Genomic DNA, 24593 nt, shown 5'->3' with positions numbered 1-24593 from the left:
GGATGGCAGAGAGGAATTAAGAAGGTGAGTTGTCAGCACATATACAACCGTACTTTTCTTTTTTGGACTGCAGCGACGCACCATACCTATACAGCTTTCAGCATCATCTAAATCTATTTCTGCACATGAAATAGCATGATAATACTGTAGGTACTGGTAGAGGGTTTGTAGTAACTAAAGGCACCCATTGACAATAGGTAGTGGCGATGAAAAGTAAATAATCTAATCCCCGTCTTGAATCACAATACCAAAGTCAGATAGTAATCTCAGGGTCATTGTTTTGACCCCCAAATCTTGTACGCATATTAGTTTCCTTTTGTAATGCGAAAGAGAATACCTGACTACCAGTACAAAAGGCTATACCTTTTATATATTTTCACGGTAACACGCAAACACAACCCGCATCGAATCGAACGTATGTTGACCTATCGTACATACCCCATTCATAACCATTCTAAACTGATAGCAACGCTGGCTCATTTGCTCGATCTATATAATAAAGTTAACAATTTGAATTCGAGTACTAGAGAGTTGCTGTGGAAGAAGAAGTGGATGGGTGGGTGAGCAACTACCAGTGGCTTTACTTACTATTTGACAGAGGAATTGCGTGTTCAGAAACTGGATGTGTACGGTAAGGTTATGTCTACCTTATACGGTAAGGCCATGTCTACCTTGTACAGTTTGCACGTAAAAACGAGGGAATGGGCGTCTTTAAAAAGACATGGTTGGCAAAGACAATAGAAAATAACCAGCGCACCAATGATTGTTTCCAGAGTGAAGTTAAGTACCCAGTGAATTCATATGTTTTCTTTACTATATATGCCAGGAGTTTAGCAGAGGGAGTCGTGTCGTGGACTCATTAATATTCAGAATATTCTACAGCTTAGCTTTTCATGTAACATTAGGTGTGGACGGATTGAAATTGTGTAAAAAGTTTTACTAATGTATCGATTTTGTACAGTGATATGTAGAGTGAACTGAATTGTCAGTCTGTCATAATCCTGAAAATTATTTTGCAGCAGTGAATAAGGTGAATGCTTATAATTCAACACTGTTTCCCTCCTCTGTATCACAGATACAACGACTCTATTTGAATATGAAGGTCTTATTACTAGTCCTTTGATACAATGACCGTTGTAATGGATCCAATCAGTCGTTTGCAAGCTGACCAATGAACAAAGTACGATGTATCTACCTACCGTTTTCATAAAGTTAATTCGAAGGAAAAATAGTAGTTTATTTAAAAGAGTTTTACAAATAGTCTGTTAAGAATCTGGTCTCTAAATAAACCATACATATATACTTTGCCAAGGATTAAAGACTGGGAAGAGCTCACCAGAATGTTCGCGACTGTCAAGTTTGGAGGTAAGTCTCCCTTATTCGCACGCATTATTTGAGTAATTAAGATAATATCAGTTGATAATGATCGGCAGATGTTGGACGACTTTAATTAAATTTACGTTTGTCATGTGTCCAATATAACTTAAGAAGCACGGCGACATACAATAAACCCTTTATACTTTATCAGAGTAATGTAAGAGATCTGTAAAATACATATTTGATTAGAATAATAGATCTGAATAGACATGCCATTGAGATAGTTGTAGTTTTTGACGATGTTGCTATTACCGTGTAAATATCAGGAAAAATGGCATTTGGGGTAAACCGTGAATACTATTTTCAGCAAGACTCAAAATTGCGAGGAAAGTATGAAGTAAAACATGTTATATAAAACCAATTACATTGACTATGAAGGTATTTAGAAACATGTAAATCATTTCTGGAAGGTGATTTGCAACGTAATCGACGGTAGTGCCAAGCGTCATTCTTGGTATACTTACGCTATCTTTCTTTCTCGAGAGGTGTAGCGGTGCGAGCATGGCAGTACCAAATTTTGGGCTAGATATGTAAAGGTGTATATTTTGCCGTACAAAATTTTACGTTATTAAAGTAACTAACGCAGCTCAAAATCTCAGTCCCCGTCATATTTTAACAAAACAAATTTGGCGGCGAAGGTCCTGTTTGTCATATAGTTTGGCCGTTTTGGTGATTTACTTGACCATTTAAAGGACGATACCATGTAAAAAAAAAATCTATTTTAAATAAAACAAATATGACTGGCTTCTCCTACATGACTCTTTGCTTGCGACCCTTGCTTTGATACACTCTGAATCATTTATAAAAACAACTGACTGGGTTCTGTAACATGACTCCTCGCTTATGTCCCTTGCTTCGATCCACTCTGAATCATTTACATAAACATTAACAGATAACGTTTATAGTTAATCATAACGTTAACGCCGCCGTAGTCGTGGGAATGCTGTTCTATTTCTTGCCATTCGCTAACGCAGGGTAAATATAGGGCAAAATGTCCACCACTTCCTCTAATACCCAGTGGTTCCTGCTCCGATAAAAGTCGCTAAATTTCGCCTTTAAACAGGATCAACGTATCTTGCACGTTCTATTCTTGCTAACAGTATTATAACACGCTAGAGATCTCACTGAGCGAATCAAACATCTTCGTGAGTCTGGATTGAGGTCCGTTGTTTTAACTATTTCCAAGGACCTCAAGACAACATTCTTCGTTGACTCTTAAACACCCAAATACTGCAAAATAGTTTCCCTTTTCGCCTAAGGCCCACACATTACAAACTCTGATACCATAGTTGCATATTTTTTCACTTTTCGCCTAAGGACCACACATTACAAACTCTAATACCACAGTTGCATATTTTTTTCCCTTTTCGCCTAAGGACCACACATTACGAACTCTATAATACCATAGTTATATAATTTTTCTTGCTTTACATTGGTACGACTAGAAGGCTTTCCCGAGACTAAGATCGGAACTTTACGCCATGCACCATAAAACACGACCCAGACACTTAATACAACTGATTATTCCCATATCAACTAACTAAACACCTATATAACAGAATATCCCGATAATTATTTATCTTGAGGTCCAATTTCCGAAACTAATCCACGTTACCATATAGTCTCGTGAATATTGTACACTATGACGTCTGCTCCAAGAAACTGACTAATTACTCCGTTTAAGAGTTAACTTCACGACACCAACTTCCCATAATCAACAAATAATCACTAAAATCTAGCAGAGTCATAAATGGAGACGTAAATAAAATAACACCCCCACCCCCAGGTTTATTATAGTATTATATTTGAATCATACACGGTGTGCTGTGAGCAAACTTTGGCCGGCGCACGAGAGAGGAGTGTGAGTCGGAGTGTTCAAAGTTAATATGTTCATTATGTATTAAATATCTTTTAAATACCAGAACGACTTGTATTCAAACATCACGTTCAGTTCCAAATCTTAAGTATGTACGGCTGACATCAACAAAATCGCTCGCGTCAAGCCAGGTAACACTAAAATGATAATGTAAGCGTGTCAGTGTCCCTCTCAGGTTCTTTCGTCAACATATTATTAGGAATATCTGGTCATGAAAATGGGAGTTCAGCGTGAAAAGAAACTATTTCTACGTATTGAATAAACACTTCACGCAGAGAAAATGTTCCAGCCGATAATTGATAACAGTCCATGGTACCGTGTTTACAGTCAAAAGTTCTTTCATTATACCACACAGTCACACATTTAAATTTCAATTTAACAACACGGATCGACAAAGAACTCAAAGAAACAATCTATTTTGAAGTCTGAAAGTACTTCAACCTCTTATTAAATATATTTACAAATTGTTACCTGCATTTGCTTAGGATTACTTATCAAAAACACACTCTCTGTGAGTTCATCATTGTGTATTGCACGATATGCCGTGGAATGTAAATCAAATCATCCAGATCAAACACGCAAGGTGCGAAGAGTGGCAATATGCCGTGACAAATATGTGTTTTATATACATGTCATGCTGGAAAAAAAGAAACGTTTTAATTAGGTGTAGCTTATCCATTAAAGTAAAAGACCAAAGAACATCGGGAAAACTAAAAAATCTATTTCGGCAGAAAAAGTATTAATTTCCACATACATTACAAAAGCAATTTTAGCAGCATTAGTGACCTATTTTTAAATATGCTTGACTCACTTGGAAGTATGAACTAAGTTTTGCATTTAAGTTGTTCTTGAGAACTTTTATTACAGATCAAGGTTATCTCTTTTTTATTTTATTTTAGTTCTCTTTAATTTTATTTCATTTATACATAGTAATATAATGTAGCCAAAAGACGTCACTCCGAAATTCAAGTTATAGAATCCGAATTTGATGAAAATACTGGCTAATATATGGTAAAAAAACAAATGCTGTTTTTATTATCGTTTAATCTGTGAGCCATCAGTTGTCCCAAATAGTTCCACCGAGTCCAAACATCGGCATTTGAGATCGGTTTTAAACTGCCGATACGATTTACACACATTCGGATAATTCTGGCCTCATTACTCATCCAACACTCCGGTAAAGAACAAGGACGAAGTCTAGAAAATCTATAATGTGAATTTGATAACTAGAAGCATTTTATCCTTCAGTGAAATATAGTAATCACGCTATCCAATATTTTCCCACTAATGAGAACTACACGTATATGTATGTTCTTAAGGGAACGGTTTGATTATTTTTTTTGTTGTTGTTTATAGCCATTTTTCTGCACATGGTAAGCTATACATGGAGGAAGAGCCCGTGAAAATCGCAGGAAGGAACACCGACCCACGGGAAGCTACTGGCAAACTTTCTTACACACACACGTTGGTCTAGCCGAGACTCAGTCCCACGTAGGCAGACAGGTGTCAATGATCTGTAAAGGCGAGCACCTTGACCAGAAAGTCATCTTAAGGCAATGGACGACGGGCAGATTAAGGACCTTTCAGTCTGCATGTGTGCAATCTATCTGACTTTAAGAATTAATTCATGAGTAGTGGTGAGAGCTGTTTGGGTGACGAAATATAGGGTGTCATCGGAAACGGTTTCTGTTAAACACCTAATGTCTAGTTTATGTACTGCCTCGAAATAATGCCACTTTGTAAAGAGCGTTTATAAGTCATCCACACTTACGCAAAATAACTTACACAAATAATTCATGCGTATACTATGTTTCGCCGTTTCCGCTGTAGCATAAGTAAAAAAGAATCACGCGAAGTCGATAGAACACGAAAAGTGGAGTACTATGACATGTTTTCGCTCCCGATTAGTAGCACCCTTCAAGATGAATATGCTAATCACGTTACATTAATACATTAATCTAAATAAGGAAGCTTGAAAACTTAGATTTCAGATTTAAACAAACAATGTAATCACTGGAGCGTGAAAAGTTGGTTACTGTGCCCCCCCCCCCCCCCCCGTGAGTAGGAATAACACCCTACAAGATGACTACACCCATCAGTTTTCATGACTTCATATACAATGTATAATCGTGATTCCATTTGTCTCCAGAAATGAGCAGGGTAAGTTCATGAGAGCAATGTAAGTGAATTTTTTTTCTGTCTTTGAGAGGGAAGTTGATTTGAAAGCAAGGGTACTTAAGTGTTATGACACTGAAAGCAAGCATACTTAACTTATACGACGCTGAAAGCAAGGGTACTTTAGTTACAAGATCCTGAAAACATGAAGCCAAGTTTACAGACAAATTGCAAGTCTTGTGGGGACAGTGACGCAAAGGTTTATCTAGTAAAAGTGATGAAATCGAACCGCTAGCGACCCATGCAAATATGAACAGAAGGATAAACCTGCTAAACAATTAGGAACAGTCGATCTGAAATATTATCTCCATTAGCACAAGTACCGCCAAACCAGCACACTAAAGTGACATAAAAGCTTCTACTTCCGTTTCACGCATGTAAACATGCGGCTATTTTTTTGTTCCATGAACCGGTTGACATGTTAATAACAACGTAATGCATGGCTAGCAGGTTGTCCTCAAAGTGGAGATCCATTTTATTACTTGTTACTGCCATATTCGTGTAAATAACGGGAAATATTCCATACCGATCGATAGCGAATGTGAATTAAGTGCAGTAATTTCACATGCGATACTTCTGACAAGTCTGTAAATTCGTGGATCCAAGCAATGGTGGGAGACTAGCGATATTGATTTCCTTTCAAAGTTTCAGTTTTAGAACTCTTCCAAGTCAATTTCACAATGCGAACTTTTGACATGGTACATTGTTTCTCCGAGCTTAAAACCAGCGGTTAGATTTTGTAGACAAATAATACATTATTTTGAAGAAGAAAAAAAAAATATAACAGCCTATTTCTGTTAGTAATACATAATTTGAATTCAGGCATTAGTTATTGTCGCTTGCTGGTATATATACAGTAACATGTACGTAATAGCGTGTTACTGCACCTTACCATAATAATAAATATATGTTGGCGCTGAACAGTAGATAATTCACTTGATAAATGAAAGTGTAAAAAAAAAAATCAATTACGGTTGTACCTAAAGATCTTTTAAATATCAGGTAAACGCCAATATTATTAAATTTACCTAATCTGTAAATCTATTGATGAAAACTGTAGCAGCTGAAGGAGCGAGACGGATGAAAGAACTAGTCCAACGAAATGCAGGTACATATTAGTACGTACGTTTATGATATATTATAATATATCCTTAAATCATTCATTATATAATAAAAAACTGAAATTCTACGACTCGTTATGAACATTCTCTACTACAATCAGAGAGGGGCAGGGGAGCGGCCGGGGTGGTTGTGTTGATTTTATGACACAGAGTAAAACTAACTTATTTTTTATTTGTTCAGATGGCCAGAGCAAAATCTTCAACATCAACTGTCGGAATGATATACTACTTCATTTCATCAAAAAGGGATGCCAATGCAGTAGAGAGGGTAAGATCAAAGCGCAAGTCATTATGAACTTTGTGTGTTTGTGAATGTATACGCACATGCATGAATGTATATGTATATAAGCGTATGCATGCGTAATTATCACGGAATATGACAATATAAAAGTTTTCAATGATTCTAAATCGGTAAAATGGTGTTCTTGGTAAAAATGTCGGTTGTTGATGCTCTTGCGTGGCTTCCTATTTCTTTTAGCGCCTTGTGGAATCCCTGCACTTTCAGGACATTCACACACACACACACACACACACACACACACGCACACACAAGCGCGCCTCTACTTTCAGAAGCGAAACCAAAATTTTGTAAAATTCAACAATCATTTTTCCTAGAATACAAAGTTAAAATTTAGAAGAAACTTAGACTATTGTGAATTAGATCCCAAATAATCCTCAATGTTCTATCGCAAGTCCAAAGGTATAGAATATTCCGAATACATTTAAAGTCTTGAATGTGTTGTTTTAACAACAGTCTTGAATATATAACACTGGTATAATCCAAAATGTCTTTGAATGAGTCCTCAGTAATCCCAAAGCAGTGTTTTAGTCCAAAAGTCAATCAGTACTTTGTAATTCCAATGAATTATTTATACAAATGATTCCTCGCAAATTATATCTGAGCAGAAGTTAAAACTCATATCTGACATTTCCAAAGAATGATATTAAAATAGGATTAAACAATTGCACAACCATTCCCTTATGTACAGACAAGTCCTTGACCTTTCACTTTTAAAATGACAATGACGTGGGTAACTTTCCCATCAAATTTGTAAACAAGCTCGCTTACAGAAAATAGCAAACTGGTAATAAAAAAAACGGCCAGGCCTTGAACTTTTATTCCGGTAAACATTAAGTAAAAATCTTAGGTAGACAATTGAATTTCCCAGGAAAAACCAAGGCCCTGAACTCAGATCGAAAGCAAATATGATGTTTACAAATGATGATTATCTAAAAGTATAATCATGGAAAAAAAGTTAGCCATGTAATATGTTGTTTCAAAATGACCCTTGCTATCTACAGTCAATGACAAACGTTAAGCATACAAAATAGATAGACACAGCACACACCCCACCCCACCCCACCCCACCCCCACGAGTCCAAAAATCAAATGAACTTGATTCTTTGTTGTTGTTGTTTTGTCTGTCTGGTTTCTTGTTTTCCATCACTAGTTCATATCCTTTGGTAGAGAACATTTTATAAAAATTTCATATGTTACAGGAATCTACGTTTATTTTGAAAATGAAACGGTACTTACCAAGTTGAATTACGATGATAATTTTATTGAGCATGTAGTACCATTAGGAATCACACAGCTTGCAAGTGGACTTTAGCCATCTTGAAATACTGTCCCTGCTCGCTGCCAATAAAGGGGCCTAGTAACTAAGAAAAAGTTTGGTTTCATAATTCCTAACACTGTCTAGCTAAATATTCTACAAGGGCAGTGACTGTACAAAGTCGTCTGTCTGGTTGCTATGCGAATTTCACCCAACTGGCACGTGATTGCTTAAGATCGCTGATTCTAAATTGAACTCTGTTCTTATCTACATCTAAATTTCTAAGATCTAATAAATGACGGGTTTGGCTTCTTTGCCCAGACAGCAATGCTAGAAGCATAATAAATTTGTATGAGAGAAACTAAAAGGAAAATTTACGAACGGGTGGAAGAGATTGCAAGTATTTAGCAAAATATCAACATCCCATGTAATTACATTCTTGGACAATTAAATTTTTTGTTAAGCGCAAGTCTTAAACGTTTAAGCAATGGGTGCTGAGGATAACTGAAAACATCTGAAAAAATGTAGAACTGCGCCAATATCGGATTTGTCTTCATTTATATCACTACGTTCTAATCCGTTTGGACACAGCATAGCTAGAAATTCCAAAATTAAATTTACAGATGAGCAAAATAGATTAACCTGTTTTTGGCCATACAGGCACATCCTTCGCTGGAGATTAGTTTACGTTTTCCATAGCCTTCCTGCAAACTGAAACACTCCCAATCGGAGCATTTTGTCAGTGGATGCATTATGGTGGTATCCTGTGGAAGAAACAGAATATCTGATGTTCTGGACATTTTGTTCGACTGCTCTGACACAAAAGACAATAGTTTGGGATCCATGACTGAGTGTGTCATATTGGTGAAAGAATCGCCGCCCCCCCCCCATCCTCCTTCAGTTTTTGTAGAACTCTAAGAATTACATGGACAGAGGAAAAGTGGTAGAATTACTCCAATATACAGAAACGGCATCAATCAGTGAAGCTCGGTAGTCTGGTTTACATAAAATGTATCTTGGCAGCTGGCAATTCAGTCTTGAGGCGAAAAGGTCAATATCGCAATTACCAAATGCATATTACATTTTATGGAATATTTGAGGCCTCAACATCCATTCAGAATCACAGCTGAACTTGCGCGATTGAAAATCACCCTCCATGTTCGATGAAACTGGAAAATGACAAGCACTGAGCTACATATCTTTCGCTCTGCACCATTCCCATATTCGAAAAGCAAACTGATCGAGTTTCTCAACTCTACCCCCGTTTTATTAATGTACGAAACGGCAATATTATTGTCCATAACCTGTCTTAGACCCTTAATTCCTAAGCAGAAGCATATTCAAGTGGAAACAGCAACTTTCAGTTCCAAGAATTCAAGGAACTACGGTCTTTTTTTTTTTTTTTTTTTTTTACTGATGACCGATTGCCGACGCCGATAACCAAGAGCCACAGTTAAACTAACCCACCAATAAAGCTGTCACCCCAAAGAACCATGTGAGGCTGGGATAAAAAGACAGGACGAACTGAGAAATCCACATTTTGAATCTACCGATGTACAAATTTGCGACCTTTGTCGCTAAAACATAGGGACTGTCAAATTCAACCCTATGTAATTTCAAGTTGTGGTCCTTCTCTTTGTCAAGGGTTCTGTAGTACAGCGGAACACATGGCACTTCAGGTTCACTATTTTCACAACTTACCTAGTAAGATTCCGAATGGGAAAGGAGTCGCCTCAGCAAATGCTGGCAACCAGGAACCAAACTATCAGCCTTTTAGTGTAAGGCCCACATTTATGTCAAGAGAATTAAGAATGAAGCCCACAAACACAGCTGATGATAAACTGTGTTCAATTCAGGTTTTATGAAATCTTTTCTGACCTGAACTAGATGTCACTTGTTAAAGCAATGTATTGTCTCTAGTGGCCTATTGCATTCTTTATCTCCAAGAAAGGTTCATCAGGGACATAAGGAGAATGATGGCATTGGCCATTAATACTGTTATTTACTGTGTATTTAACTTTTGTCCATGATTGAATATTGTAAGGCTCATTTGTAAACACCATATTACGTCCTTGATTGTAAATTATACTTTTAGATAATAATCATTTGTAAACAATATGTTTACTTTGATTCGAGTTTAGGGCCTTGGTTTTCCACGTGATTATTTTCAGGTTGTTTGCTAAATTTTAGGTAAAAAGATCTGACCTTGTTCAAGAATTTGATCGAAATTTCCATTGGAAACGAACTTGGTCCAGGGTATTTTGTTGTCTCATAAGTCATGTGACAGTCTGTATATAAGGAAGACCAAGAAAACAGTTATTCAATTCTATTTAAGAATAGTCTTTGTAGAATCACTTTTAGTTAGATATAGTTTGAGAGGAATTATTTATTTAAAATATTCATGGGAATTGCAAAGTGCTCATTGATTATTTGAACTAAAAGACCATTTTGGGATTATTGTGGTGGATTCATTCAAAGATATTATCGATGATCATTGTGATACAGCAATACATTTGGTATATCAGCACATCAAAGACTATTGGTACATTAGCACATTCAAGACCTGGAATTCATTTATGATTCTATTCACAATAGTCTAAGATCTTTTATATTTTCAATTTATATTCTAAGGAAAATTATTTGGTGAATTTTACTAAACTGATTGTTTTTGCATTTTCTGTTACTTAGTTTAAGACCATAGAGTAGTAACAGCACCTCAGTGTTTTGAACCTGTATGTCAAGAAACATATCATGGTCTGATATTTTCTACCTAATTTCTGGATTTACTTATGGCACTGTTAAATTCTTACTGTTATCTGGTCGAATATACTGGTCTGATAACTGTTTCAACTTCTCCGCTGAGTGCGTATGGTCGAAGTCAAAACAGAAATTAGTTTTTCGGAAACAGTCCGATCCTGAAGTTTACAGAGCTGTGACAACTCTGCAAGAAAATAAAGTAAAGAATCTAAAGCAACTTCACCTGCGACGTTTTGTGCAGGGACCTTCTAATTCATGCCCCGGTGTTACGAAGTCATCATCATTGCCGAGCGTAGTGGTCGTCGAAATTCTTCGTCGTCATCGACATGGGACACTTGAGATGCCTGCTCGTGCGAGCACTTTTATACGATGTCACAGTCAACATTTTGGTTTCAAGGGACGCCATATATTTGATAGATTTTTTTTGTAAGAGACCAGCTCGTTGCTTTCGCATCTGTTCATTTGTTGTGCACTGTTTATTTATCTGGTCCGCAAGCAGCGACCATATTACTCTCACGTTGCTCTCGCATGACCTCGTTTAGGCGAAAAGGGTGATCCTAATCCTGTAACCGTTGATAGAAATGACTACTCTGCATCCCCATGAGCTTCAGCAGCATGTTCAATATCAGCGTTACCATTGACACTAAATATGGTTGCAGTGTTTTATTCAAGAGCTAAACCCATTGTCCATTTGTAACTGTTCGCGGTTGGGCAAACTTTCTTGCAAATGTCCACGTGCAATTGAAGACGGGTTATTAGTTTTATCTGCCATTATGGTGACAGCCCTGACCAGCGCACTAAAATTGATATAGGAAAAAATAACTGTAAATTCAGTCCAATACAACCGAAACAGTTACAAATCCGAATCAGATCGTCTTCGACAAGTACGGAAAACACTGAACACAAAGTAAACTTCAGAAACTTCGTTAGTAGCAAACAACACGAAATTACCATCGCTTTGGATTTGCGTACTGACCATTCACGTGACCTATGCGTCATCTCATAGGGTTCCTTAGGGTTTCGAAGGTTCATTAAATCATTTATTTAAATTGATCTTGAACACGAATCAAAGATTGAAATATCTATAAAATTAAATCTCACCAACGACAATTTGTTATGAAAGCCAAACAGTATGTGGTAAGCTTGTCAACTTTCCTTCTTTTGCCTTATGTGTTTTATTTCCTTCCCTCCTTACCCACAGTTATGGTGCATAATAACACATTCGTGAATCCAGATCCTTACGCTAGAACTAACCTTAGAATTTATAGCAAAAGAGAGGATTTCCCACTTGATGGAGGCTCCTGTCCATCATGACTAACCACTAACATTACTAGTATATATTCACCAATGGGTTCACTAAGGCAATCAGGCTCGCTTATAGTACCATTCTCATTACAGACACCTTATATTGGAATTCTATTCTTGTTTACTGGGGATTTGATTGCGAAAACCTTTTGTCACCTCTCAAAACATTTGAATTTATCTCAGTGTGTCTTGGTTCAATTTATTTTTCGTACCAAATTTAAAATTACTATTTTGCTTTTTCTTTCTAATACACTTTTCCTAGATGTTAATCAACCTTACTTAGCACCTACTTATCTAATTAGCTATGGCCAATGGAAAGGACAGTTTCGGCCTTGAGTGAGCAGTTTCAAGACATGTTTATTATATAGTATGCGTTAACAAGTGGGAACTATTGAATTTTTCTTTCTCTTAGTTCATGTAATGAGAAGTGTTTAAATTTTCATATTTTTTTTGCTTGACTTAGGAAAGATTTATATTATGTAAATACGCGTGGTTAGGGCTAAGAGTCGATTTCGAAAATCTCCAGGGTCATCATAGTCTAACTGGTGTAGTGATTTTCAAAGTAACATATTTCCTGCTTATAAAGTAATTTTTAAGCAGTGGACGTATGCGGAATTGTGGAATATCTTTATTTTAATTCTGTAATCTTTTATTACTAAGTGTTTGCATTGCCCACAAGCAAAAAAAAAAATAAAAATAAAAAAGATGCTTCGCATTAAATTTGATTATTTTTGGTCCAGAAATCTCAATAAGCACACTACTAAACTGGGTCTTACATTATTTCGAGGTTGAGTAAAAAACGAAATCTCATTCTTTATCGCAAGTTGGACAGGTACAAGAAAAAAATACCTGAAAGGTAGATACGCTTTTAACATGCACGTCTAGGAGAAGTTAACACCCAACAACATTCTTGTAATTTCATCGACATACATTTAATTTGAGTGATTCTACACAAAGCCTAATCTCTAACACGATAAGATAACACGTTTCTAACAAGCGAATTTATAAAGTAGCAAACTTCTTTTCAAAATTACTAACACCGATAAAACAACTTTTTCACCTGTACAGGTGTTGAACTAAATAACCGACTGTGAATCTCTACGTACCGGCAACTAAATAGTATACCTATTGACGTGGTATATCTCTAAGACTGAAATTATTTTAAATTATTTTTTTATTAATTTAAGACTTTTAATTGTAAAACTTTCAGACTGTTGAACCATGTTGGCTCAGGTCCTGCAGTCGTAACAGTGGGTTATAAACTTTTGTTACATTTATTTTATAACGGATTAGTGCGGATTAGTTCAATTTAATTTAACATAACAATGGGATATACATTTTTTATACATTTGTTTTATATCGGAATAATGGGGACTGGTTTAATTTAATTTAACATAACAGCTTATTGCAATTGTTAAACCATTCACAGCATTTCATTCTTTCTCGTTTTCAATCGAATATTCATGACACAATTTCCATCCAATCCCCATGAAAGACTTGCGCTTGCATTTTCCCAAAATGATTTTAAAGTCAACACGTACGCAAACACACACACACACACACACACACACACACTATTCATATGCAATCATAACGCACCGGCAACGATATTGACGCATTGACAACACTAAAATTGCGTAACCAGGAGTCACAGAGAGGGTTCATGATCGATTTCGGTTTTATACATTATGTAGCATACCTAGGGTATGTGCTATTTTACTGATTATTTGTTGACTTTGCGGGAGTCGGTGTTGGGAAGATATTTCTCAACCCGAGTAATTAACCAGTTTCTAGAACCAGGCGTCATAATGTACAACAGTTTCGAGACTTATGACAGCAGGGATTAGTTTCGTAAAATGGACCTAATTTCTTAAGATAGGAAATTATCTAGATATTTTAGGCATACGTGTTTAGTAATTTGAGACATGAATAATTCTTTGTATTTGGTTTTGTGTCTTGCTTTGTATTGCATGGTGGGAAGTACAAATATTCGGCTCGGAAAGGCTTACTAATAAGTCATATCAATATGAAACTAGAGAAACCATGCAAATGTGAAATTAGAATTTTGTGATGTGTTTTCATGATTAGACGAAATTACTGAAATAATTAACAATGAATGTTTTCTTGATGCCCTTGGAAATAATGGAAAACAATCGACTCCAAGCCAACCACAGGCAGCTGTTTGTTTCGCTTGATAGTGAGACTCTTTGTATGTAACAAAATAAAGAAAATATAGCTTCTGTGAGTGTTACTCAAACAGAATGCCAACCACGAGTTTAAATTTTAGGAAACTACTTCGACCTTCGATGTCAATTAAAATATTTGCAATGAAAGAAACATATGATTCAATGTAATCCTGTCAGTTTTGTTTCACAGAGATCGTGCATTTATTATATTTCTGTCATTTGCAACACTGTGGCCAGTCGCTCGTATTCATAGTTCGCATGTATGGTGATAATTGCCATTCGGAGCACCTTTGATACTTACGAAACAAGGAGTTGCTAATGCATTGAATCAATCCAAATCTTAGAAATAGCCAAAGTGGTCCGAACAGATTGCTGTTTATTATTTGCACCCAAGACATTTCTGGCGAATAAAATCATTGATTTTTCTCTAAATTACTGTGTTGCAATGCACCTGGGGCATATTTTGTCTCGCAGAAATAGACGATGAAGTCTCTGATTGATTTTTCTGGCTGTGATTTCATTACAATATATTTGACCACCATTTTGTTATTATTCATCTCCAGCCACATTGCCATTGTATATTAAATATCGCACAATAGTTTATCGCTTACTTTTCATCGTGAAGCAAATGAACTTGACATACATGCTCTCCGTTTAGCTTTAACTGATGAATAGAAAAAAAGTCTCATTAAAAGTCTATCCGACGTAAGTGGATTATGGTAGTACAGGAACGAGGAACGGCATCTCACACTCAAACACAAAACCAACATGCTAGTATCTAACCTACATGTTTATACCTTTTTTTAGTTATAGTGTATCATTGTTATGTATATTTAATTTTTATTGTTTGTTGGCTTTTCTTAATGATTATATGTTATATACATTTGTATTTAGTACTTGTGTTCACTGTGTACCTGACTATGGACATTTATTTTGTAAACAACATAATACATAGTTAATATTTATATGTGAGTGTTTATTAAATATTCAGATCATTATTAATGTAAACATGTTTACCTGAATTTGAGTTAAAAGATACAGTTTTGATTCTGACTTCGAATCTTCTAGAGTGGAAACTTCCACTGGGTGAAAGAGCATTTTCAGAAAATGGTAATTGCGACCTAGGTCAAGTAGAGTGCTATATAATATTGTTTATCTGAAAATCATTAATTCTTGCCTTATCATCTGGAATCAGAATCAGTGTTATTGTTTGTTTAGTTCTTCGTTTGAGTGGATTTATTTATTCAAATTATTATTCACTAGAAATACAAAGTGATCATCGATAATATTCTTCAACTGAAACATTAATTTGGAATTATACTGAATTCAGACAAGAACATTTTTGTATTACTTTATTCTGATACATCAAAATATGTTAGCACATTTTCACAATCTAGGCCACTTGTACATCAGCTCAATAGAGACTACATATACATCAACACATTTTGACAATCTAGGCCACTTGTACATCAGCTCAATAGAGACTACATATACATCAACACATTTTGACAATCTAGGCCACTTGTACATCAGCTCAATAGAGACTACATATACATCAACACATTTTCACAATCTAGGCCACTAGTACATCAGCTCAATAGAGACTACATATACATCAACACATTTTCACAATCTAGGCCACTTGTACATCAGCTCAATAGAGACTACATATACATCAACACATTTTGACAATCTAGGCCACTTGTACATCAGCTCAATAGAGACTACATATACATCAACACATTCAATATTGGAATTTAGTTGGAATATCACTGGAAGTTGGAACATCATACATGTGGATTTGTGATGGAAGTTTTAGGAATATTTGTGATTTAATTAACAATACTGTTCATTTTAAATTTTCACTTTGTTTTCTAGGGAATATATATTATTTGTTGAATTTTACAACACCTGTTGTTTTTTGTCCTTTTCTGTTACTTATTTTAGGATCATATATTCGTAACACAATAAATAGTATATATGCACTTTGCAGAGTTAATTACGGAAGGCTTGAATCAGCTCCGATCTATATGTAAATTCTTATATTTTTTAATTATTATTTTGCGAAACCCTCTTCGTTGGTAGTCGCTCATCTGACATCCAGGTAACATGGCTTGTCTGTCACAGCCTTGATTCCATCAGTAAAATGTGGATGCTTGGAATGTTTGCCCATGTGAGAGTCTCCGTGTTTGAGACCCTCCTTTGCCATTTTATCCTCATGATTTTCCTCGTAAAAGGGTTATAAGCTTTACAACCATCTTTTTTTTTTTTAAAGACATTTTGTGTGAATATTATCAAGAGCATATGTATTATTTTTACATGAATAAAGCTGAACTTGACCATGAACCCATTCGATAATTCCTGCTTCTGATATTTGTATCGTTACAAGTGTGTACAAATATTGATGCCGGTGAGCTTGCATCGTTTCTCGTGTATTATGATTGACCAATATATGGTGTGGTTAGGACAGACGTCTGGCCTTCTTTTTTTTGAGGGCAGGGGTTCTGGTTTGGGTTGCGTTATGATTGACCAGTATGTATTGGGGTTTGAACTGACGTCTGACATTCTTCTTTTTTTTTCTTCTTTCTTTCGGGCATTCTTTCTTCATGGGGTTCGAGTTGGGGTAACGATATAATTTACCGGTAAGTACTGGGCGTAGGACTGATATTTGGCATTCTCTGTTTCCTTGTTGGAGGGAGGGAGATTGGGTTGGGTTGGATTGGCAAATTGAAATCTGTCCATGGAGTAAAGTGTGACTTTTTATATTATGCTACTTGTATTACAATTCTGATCTTTATACCCTCAGACATTGTGGACGTGTCAGTATAGTATCATTTGCATTACAATTCTGATATTTGTACCCTCAGACATTGTGGACGTGTCAGTATAGTATCATTTGCATTACAATTCTGATCTTTGTACCCTCAGACATTGTGGACATGTCAGTATAGTAAGATTTGCATTACAATTCTGATCTTTGTACCCTCAGACATTGTGGACGTGTCACTATTATATTATTTGCATTTCAGTTCTGATCTTTGTACCATTAGAGTGTCACTAGTATACCATTTGCATTACAATTCTGATCTTTGTACCCTCAGACATCGTGGATGTGTCCGACGAGCAAGGTTTCGTGAAGAACCTACGTAATTATCCTCTGGACTACGGGAATGACCATCTCAAGGATAGGGAGACGCTGGTTCTCCTTAAAGTTGAAAGTAAGTTTAAAACGCTTAAGTGATTCTTGGGTTGATGATAAGTCCATGTGAATCTGTTATTGTACTGAGACTCGCGATAGGTCTAGATTAGTCTTCCATGTCGAAGTTTTGCTGTGAAGTTGGTTGAGTGCAAGTCAGAGTTAGTCTTCTACTAAGGCTATGGTCAAAGTAAAGTCCCAACTCATGCGCCTAAAGATGGTCTTCTGTCAGTCCAGCATTCTTGTGCTTTTATAACAAGTCTAGCTTTAAGTCTGTAGGCCATGATAATGATAATAGGGATTGATGGGTCCATGTTGATGGTTAAGGCATGCCAAGAACCAAACTGGTTTCACGTCATGAATAGAGATTAATGGGTACATATTGATGGTTAAGGCATGCCAAGAAGTAGTCTGGCTGCATGTCTTGAATAGGTATTAATGGGTCCATTTTGATGGTTAAGGTATGCATAGAACCAGACTGGTTTCACGTCATGAATAGGGATTAATGGGTACATGTTGGTGCTTAAGGCATGTCAAGAACCAGACTGGATGTATGTGATGAATAAATGCAGTACTTATCTTCTGTTAGCTGTGGCCAAAACTGCTGACTGTGTTTATCTCTGTATTGATTGTTCCACATGAATTTAATATCGATAGAAATTAGAATTTTTGCACAAAACGTATCGCTGTTGTAATTATGTCATGAAGCAGACTTTATTCTAATTAATCTATAAATTTGGATGACTTCTCAAATTCTTGTTTATTTTTTCTGCCTCTCTCTTTTATTCCAAATTTCCTCATGACCAAGTTTAAACTATTTGTTTCTCTCATGGCTTTGAAACCCAAGGCTAGCCAATCTTAGCACTATACTGTGTCTGGGAGCAGTAATGACTTTCCGTCTGGCCCATGTGACCAAAGTACTTTCCCATAATTGATTTGTCTTCTTTCGTAGCGAATGGGGAAATGGACGATGCAATGAGCACATCAGACAAGACCGTATTTACTCCCATGCTTGTCGGACTAGAGAACAATCAAGAATTCAACGGTATCTCTCTCTCTCTCTTTCTTAATATCGTATTTGTAAGGTTTAATGAGCAGAAACAGCGTTAAAAGTGGAGAAACATAATGAACAATAAACCTTTGGTTAAATCTAATATCATTCTTCACAGCTCTCGTCATGTTAAGGATTGGTGCAAGTTCCTGGATGGATGCCACTTGCAGTAAAAAGTCATCGCATATTAATACCAATATAGTATGAATAATAATTGCACAAGAATATAAATTTAGTATGAACAATGAGCGCATATGAATGCAAATTTAGTATGAATAACGATTGCACATGAATCTAAATTTAGTGTGAATAATGATTGCATATAAATATAAATTTAATAATATTAATGATTGCATATGAATCTAAATTTAGTACTAATACTGATTACACATGAATATAAATTTAGTATGAATACTGATTCCACATGAATATAAATTTAGTATGAATACTGATTGCACATGAATATAAATTTAGTACTAATAATGATTGCATATGAATATAAATTTAGCATGAATACTGATTGCACATGAATATAAATTTAGTATTCTATTACTTTAAAGTCAGAAAATTATGGACTCTGAAACTTGTGCAGGTGTGCGCATGCGATTACAACAGCCTGACTATTATTTACAAAAAAAGATGTGTCACAGGGATATACGGTTTAGTAAAAGATGTGTCACAGGGATATACGGTTTAGTAAAAGATGTGTCACAGGGATATACGGCTTAGTAAAAGATATGTCACTGATATACACTTTGTAAAAGATCTGTCACAGGGGTATACACATTAATAACATATCTGTCATAGGTTATACAATTTAATAAAGGATCTGTCACATGGATATACAGTTTAGTAAAGTATCTATCAAGGATATACACTTTGTAAAATATATGTCACAGGGGTATACATTTTGTAAAAGATCTGTTACAGGGTATACACCTTAATAAAGATCTGTCATAGGGTATACATTTTAGTAAAATATCTGTCACAGGGGTATACATTTTGTAAAAGATCTGTCACAGGGGTATACATTATAATAAAAGATCTGCCGTAGGGTATACAATTTAGTAAAAGATCTGTCACAGGGGCATACATTTTGTAAAATTTTGACTGTTGCGTCTTTGAGGGACTAAAATTCCTACAGTACTATGCCAAATGCCTGTAAATCCCAATAGCACTTATTTTCTATTCTTAAAGACTTTTAAAAATGGTAATGATACCGTTTTACTGTCATATTACGGTAATATCAGTAGTAACAGGTGCCTATATCACGTAAGTATAATTACTTGAATCATTATAATAATCTTGTGGTCTGTGGAATCCGGTAGTGTCGCAGGCCACAACGTCTTAGCAGTAAGCTTAAACGCTCAGTACCAAATACAGCAGACCATAACATTTGAACAGTAAGCTGAATTTATTAATGCCAAATGTAGCGGGCCACAACAAATAGCAGTAAGCTGAAATGATTAATGCCAAATGTAGCGGGCCACAAAAAATAGCAGTAAACTGAAATGATTAATGCCAAATGTAGCATGCCACAACAAATCACAGGGTCTCGTTAGAAAGAAAATTAGGAGTATCCGTTAACGAATCGAATGTCAGTAAGTCGTTAATGAATCGAATATCAGTAAGTTGAAATTACGAAGCACCTATCAAAAACTAAGGAAACCGCAAAATCGGATGCCCTAGATGTCCTTAACGAACCGAGTAATCAGCTAGAACTCCGGTCCTAGATGTCCTTAACGAACCGTGCAATCGGCTAGGACTCCGGTCTCTTGCTAAATAAAGTATAAATAATATTCAATCTCTAAAAACATTAATAAATAAACAACTTAACGAGGCAATATCTAAAAACGTATAAATAACATAAACTAGGAAGCACACCCTAAACACCTCGACTAGTAATACCATAATAACCTTGAAAATCTCTCTTCATACATGATTTCTACTAACAACCTCTATAAACAGCACAGACACCCCCCTTTTTTTAGAATATTTTGAAGGAGAAAAAAAAAACACGCAAGAAACACCAGGCAAATGCAACAAGAAACCAGCGATGTGAAGCAACCAGGACCGTTCCCGAACTCTCCTTCCCACTAATGACAGCCAACCATTCAACTGCAAGGGACCTTTATGGACCCACAGATTGAGACCAAACTATCAGGGTTCCTTGAACCCATAAAAGCCTGGGGGAGGTGGTACCATTCCCTTCCCCAGGAACAACTAGCAGGCTGCGGTGCAGTCAGAAAAAGTGGCACATGCACAATTGTACGCACGCCACTATAATTAAATTCAACAACAACAACAGTAAGTTGAAATGGTCATTGCCCAATAGAACACAGGAAGGCAGGTACCAATCTGATTAAAATCAGATCTCCGCTGTCCTACGTGTAGATCTCACGGCGACCGCTTAAGGGTCATGTTCTGGTGACCTTCGAATTAGCCAATGGAAATGCAGCTTTCAAAAATCTGAAAGTAAATCAAATCGTTTGGTTCTTCATCCACACTGCTCAGTCTCCAAACGTGAAGATATAAGACTTCGTCTGACTTCTTGTTAAAATTAGCGATTATGGTAATAACATAGGTTACCAGAACATAACCTCTAAGCGGTCGCTGTCAGATCTTCATGTATAACAATGGAGATCTGATTTTAATAAGATGGAGCAAGTACAGACTTAATTTATAGCCAGACTGGACAGTAATTTAAAATATATGGGGGTGGGAGTCGACAGTTTCTTTACGATTTATATAATCAGGCTTACTAGTTCTAGTAATTCAGAATAACTAACGAGATGTAGCTCGTACAGTAGGAACACATTTCTCAAGCACATTTATCCCGAGGAATCATCAAACACACAAATCGGAACATCTTTTGTGTTTTCTGTCAAGTTGGAACACAAATCGGAACATCTTTTGTGTTTTCTGTCAAGTTGGAACACAAATCGGAACATCTTTTGTGTTTTCTGTCAAGTTGAAAATGGACGAGCCATGTTCCGATCTAAAAAGTCGTGACATTCTCGACAGTGCAGTCTGCTGTCGAGCTCAACCCTTTGTTATGACCAAACTTTCAGTATACCTATACAAACCCATAGCCGGCCTTTGATTTTAGTCCCTAGAAAGCCATTCCAGTAGAAATTAAATCTCTGTATACCAACAAACCTCTGTATACCAACCACCTATAAAACAAGACCCAGAGTTTGGCTGTTGACAGTATCCAGTTTTTATACTTTTTTATTTTTATTTCTGAATTTCTGAGCATTTAGATTTATTATGATCCGCACTGAGAAATGTCAGCTTAATCAACTTGAGAATTGATAACTCTTATTTTCTTATTTCACAGATAATCTCAACCCAAGGCCTGACAAAAATCTCTCTCGGTTGGGGTCTTTGATAGATCCTAATGATATTGCAAACTTGAAGAAAGGAAAAGGGAAAGAGAAAAAGAAACCTGAAAATAAACTCAAACAGTCCGGAAAAAAGAAATGAGTGTGCGGTTTGTGTTGGAATGACTTGCTTTTGGTGAAATAGGTCACTGCGTTTGGAAAATTGAAGCGAATTCTGTGTTCAGAGATCGGTTAATATTATGGACGTCCCATTGTGAATATAAACACAACAACATATTTGTCACAAAAGCTGAGAGTCACGTGGGCATGGAACGCATAGACTCATAGATAATCGTGTACAAAGACAATTGTTGTGAATTAAGAAACTCCAGATTCATAAGACGCACCCCCTCAAAAAAAAAATGCAAAAAAATGCAGCATGGGTGCACCTTTTGTGTGGTGTGTCGCACACTAAAGCTGAGTTGATGTCACCTGCTTTTTTAAGTAGTTTATTAACATTAACCAAAAATCGGGTCCAGAACTAATTTACAACCTTTATATTTCTGAACACGTTGTGTGGCAAATCTTTGTCATTATGACCTATTTTTCAAAAGCTTCTTGATATCCAATTCCTTTGTCTCATATCAGAGCTGTTGAGTAATTCGTGAGATCCTGCTCATTCGCAGACGTATTAAGAAATTTGCGTGCGAGTCAAAATTAAAAAAGGTTGTGTAATATATGTTATCAGTCTCATTCTTTCCGACAAACTTGTAAAAATAGTTGATAAATAAATTGCTTGTACCTTGGAGACGTATTGAAGATGATGATGAGCCTCTCAGAACGCACCTTAGCCTTTCTAACTTTCTTAGTTTATACGCCTGGAAAATTGCTCATCAACACTTAAACTTAAAACGAGTATATATATATATATATATATATATATATATATATATATATATATATATATATATATATATATATATATCCCTAGCGTTATTACCATACATATGCATTTGCTAGGCATGGACATGCCAATTTTTACATGCAAGTGACATTTGGCCCGGGTCCATTCCTACCCCAAGTGTCGTTGCCTCAATGTCATAGATCAGAAACTACTTAGATCTACACCTTACATCCATATACAAACATACTGAGCATAACACGACGCATTCATATAACCAACTTAACGTTGCCCCAAGTCTTCCCACCCAGGGACCTACTCAACTTACGTTTGCCACAGCGAAAGTCCTTCCACTAAAAGACCTACCAAAATACATTATGTTTGTCATAGAGACCTTCCAATCAGAGACCTCTTCATGTAGTTCAAACTTCGAGTTGTAAGTCACAAGCGGGAATTTCTGGGATACGTGTTGTACCAAGAAACAAACCACAAAAAAAACCATTTGCGTTTGTGTGTGTTTGTATGTGCACCTGAGTACCTGTGTGTCCATGCATTGTTTCTTCGTATGCTCTCAATAGAACATATTTGTTTAATACCACTGCCTGTTAAATATCTTTAACGCTTTACTTGTAAATAAAATAAAAATCTTCTGATCTGTCACAATCTTATGTTTTATTTAATCACAAAATGGACATTTTCATGCATTTTAGACTAATACGCATTCATCACACATTTATTAAACATACATCACACATTCATTACACATTCGTCACATGTTCATTACACGTTCATTATACATTCATTACACATTCATCACACAACCACATGGATAATTAAATGCTAATCATTTTTGGAAAGGTTAACACTTGAATCACTGTAAGTTATTAATGAAAGTGTTCATACCATTCTGGAAAAAGAAATAATGATGTGACTTTTGTGTTATTTGTCTTATATATTTTTGTACGCTAATTAAGAATATAATCAAGATAGAAACAATGAAACAAAAGGACCAAGTTAGATCACTCACCTTTCAGTCATCACTCTTAAAGCCGTTTGCCAGGTAGTCTGGGTAAACTGGATGCTTTACATCGAACTTGGTTAAATTCTGTTGTATATGTTTAGAAGATAAACATTGTTTGAAGCTTTCTTGTATTTTCAGTAATGGTGGCCGTATTTACTTGATTAACAATCAACATCATTATTATAAACTCGATAGGCAAGGATGCTTACACTGAAGTTTACTTAAAGTTTGTTTTAGTAACACCAGCCATATTTAACTGCCAGTCAGAAGCATCGTATAAATTTAAAAGGTCACTATGCAAATATGCCCACTATGCAGATATGCCTGCTGTCAAAGTTAGTTACATTAAGCAATAAAAAAGTAATTAAAGAGTTTGCATTTTTTAGTAACAGTGACCAAGTTTGATGGGGGATTCACCTTATTTATAAACATTTGAAAGTAAGCAGGCGACAATACTTTTATCAAATAATTTATTAAGATTATATACAGGTCCGTTTTGAGAAGTTATTGAATGCTTCATACACAATTAGTAATGGCATCTGTATTGGATATGAGAGAGGCATCATTTGTATAATGTTAAATGTCATGATGTATGAAAGACACCCTTCCCGTTTTAAATTGTGCAGGCCATTTCTTTGAACAGGTACCAATAAAACAGAACGTGTTAATGGACAGCAGACAATACCTGATGTATGATTACGACTGACCCAGGGTCATACCATATGCCTACTCAGTCAGTGAGATACAA

At 35.9% G+C, this 24593-nt stretch overlaps 1 protein-coding gene across 1 annotated transcript; it reads left to right on the top strand.

Moving 5' to 3' along the window:
- The first annotated feature begins 519 nt into the window (after window positions 1-519).
- Window positions 520-23487, top strand: LOC149808396 (uncharacterized protein CXorf65 homolog). The gene is made up of 5 exons (XM_089976638.1): window positions 520-1365; window positions 6731-6817; window positions 17455-17571; window positions 18502-18594; window positions 21941-23487. Exons 1-5 carry the CDS (start codon window positions 1341-1343, stop codon window positions 22084-22086), a joined length of 468 nt encoding a protein of 155 aa, XP_089832764.1. The 5' UTR covers window positions 520-1340; the 3' UTR covers window positions 22087-23487.
- The last annotated feature ends 1106 nt before the right edge of the window (window positions 23488-24593 follow it).

Source organism: Sinohyriopsis cumingii, chromosome 1 (assembly GCF_028554795.1).
Source record: "Sinohyriopsis cumingii isolate HCF-2022 chromosome 1, ASM2855479v2, whole genome shotgun sequence".
In the NCBI taxonomy this organism is placed as follows: Eukaryota; Metazoa; Mollusca; class Bivalvia; order Unionida; family Unionidae; genus Sinohyriopsis; species Sinohyriopsis cumingii.
Note: the sequence above shows the minus strand (reverse complement) of the source record. Positions and strands in the feature narration are given on the sequence as shown.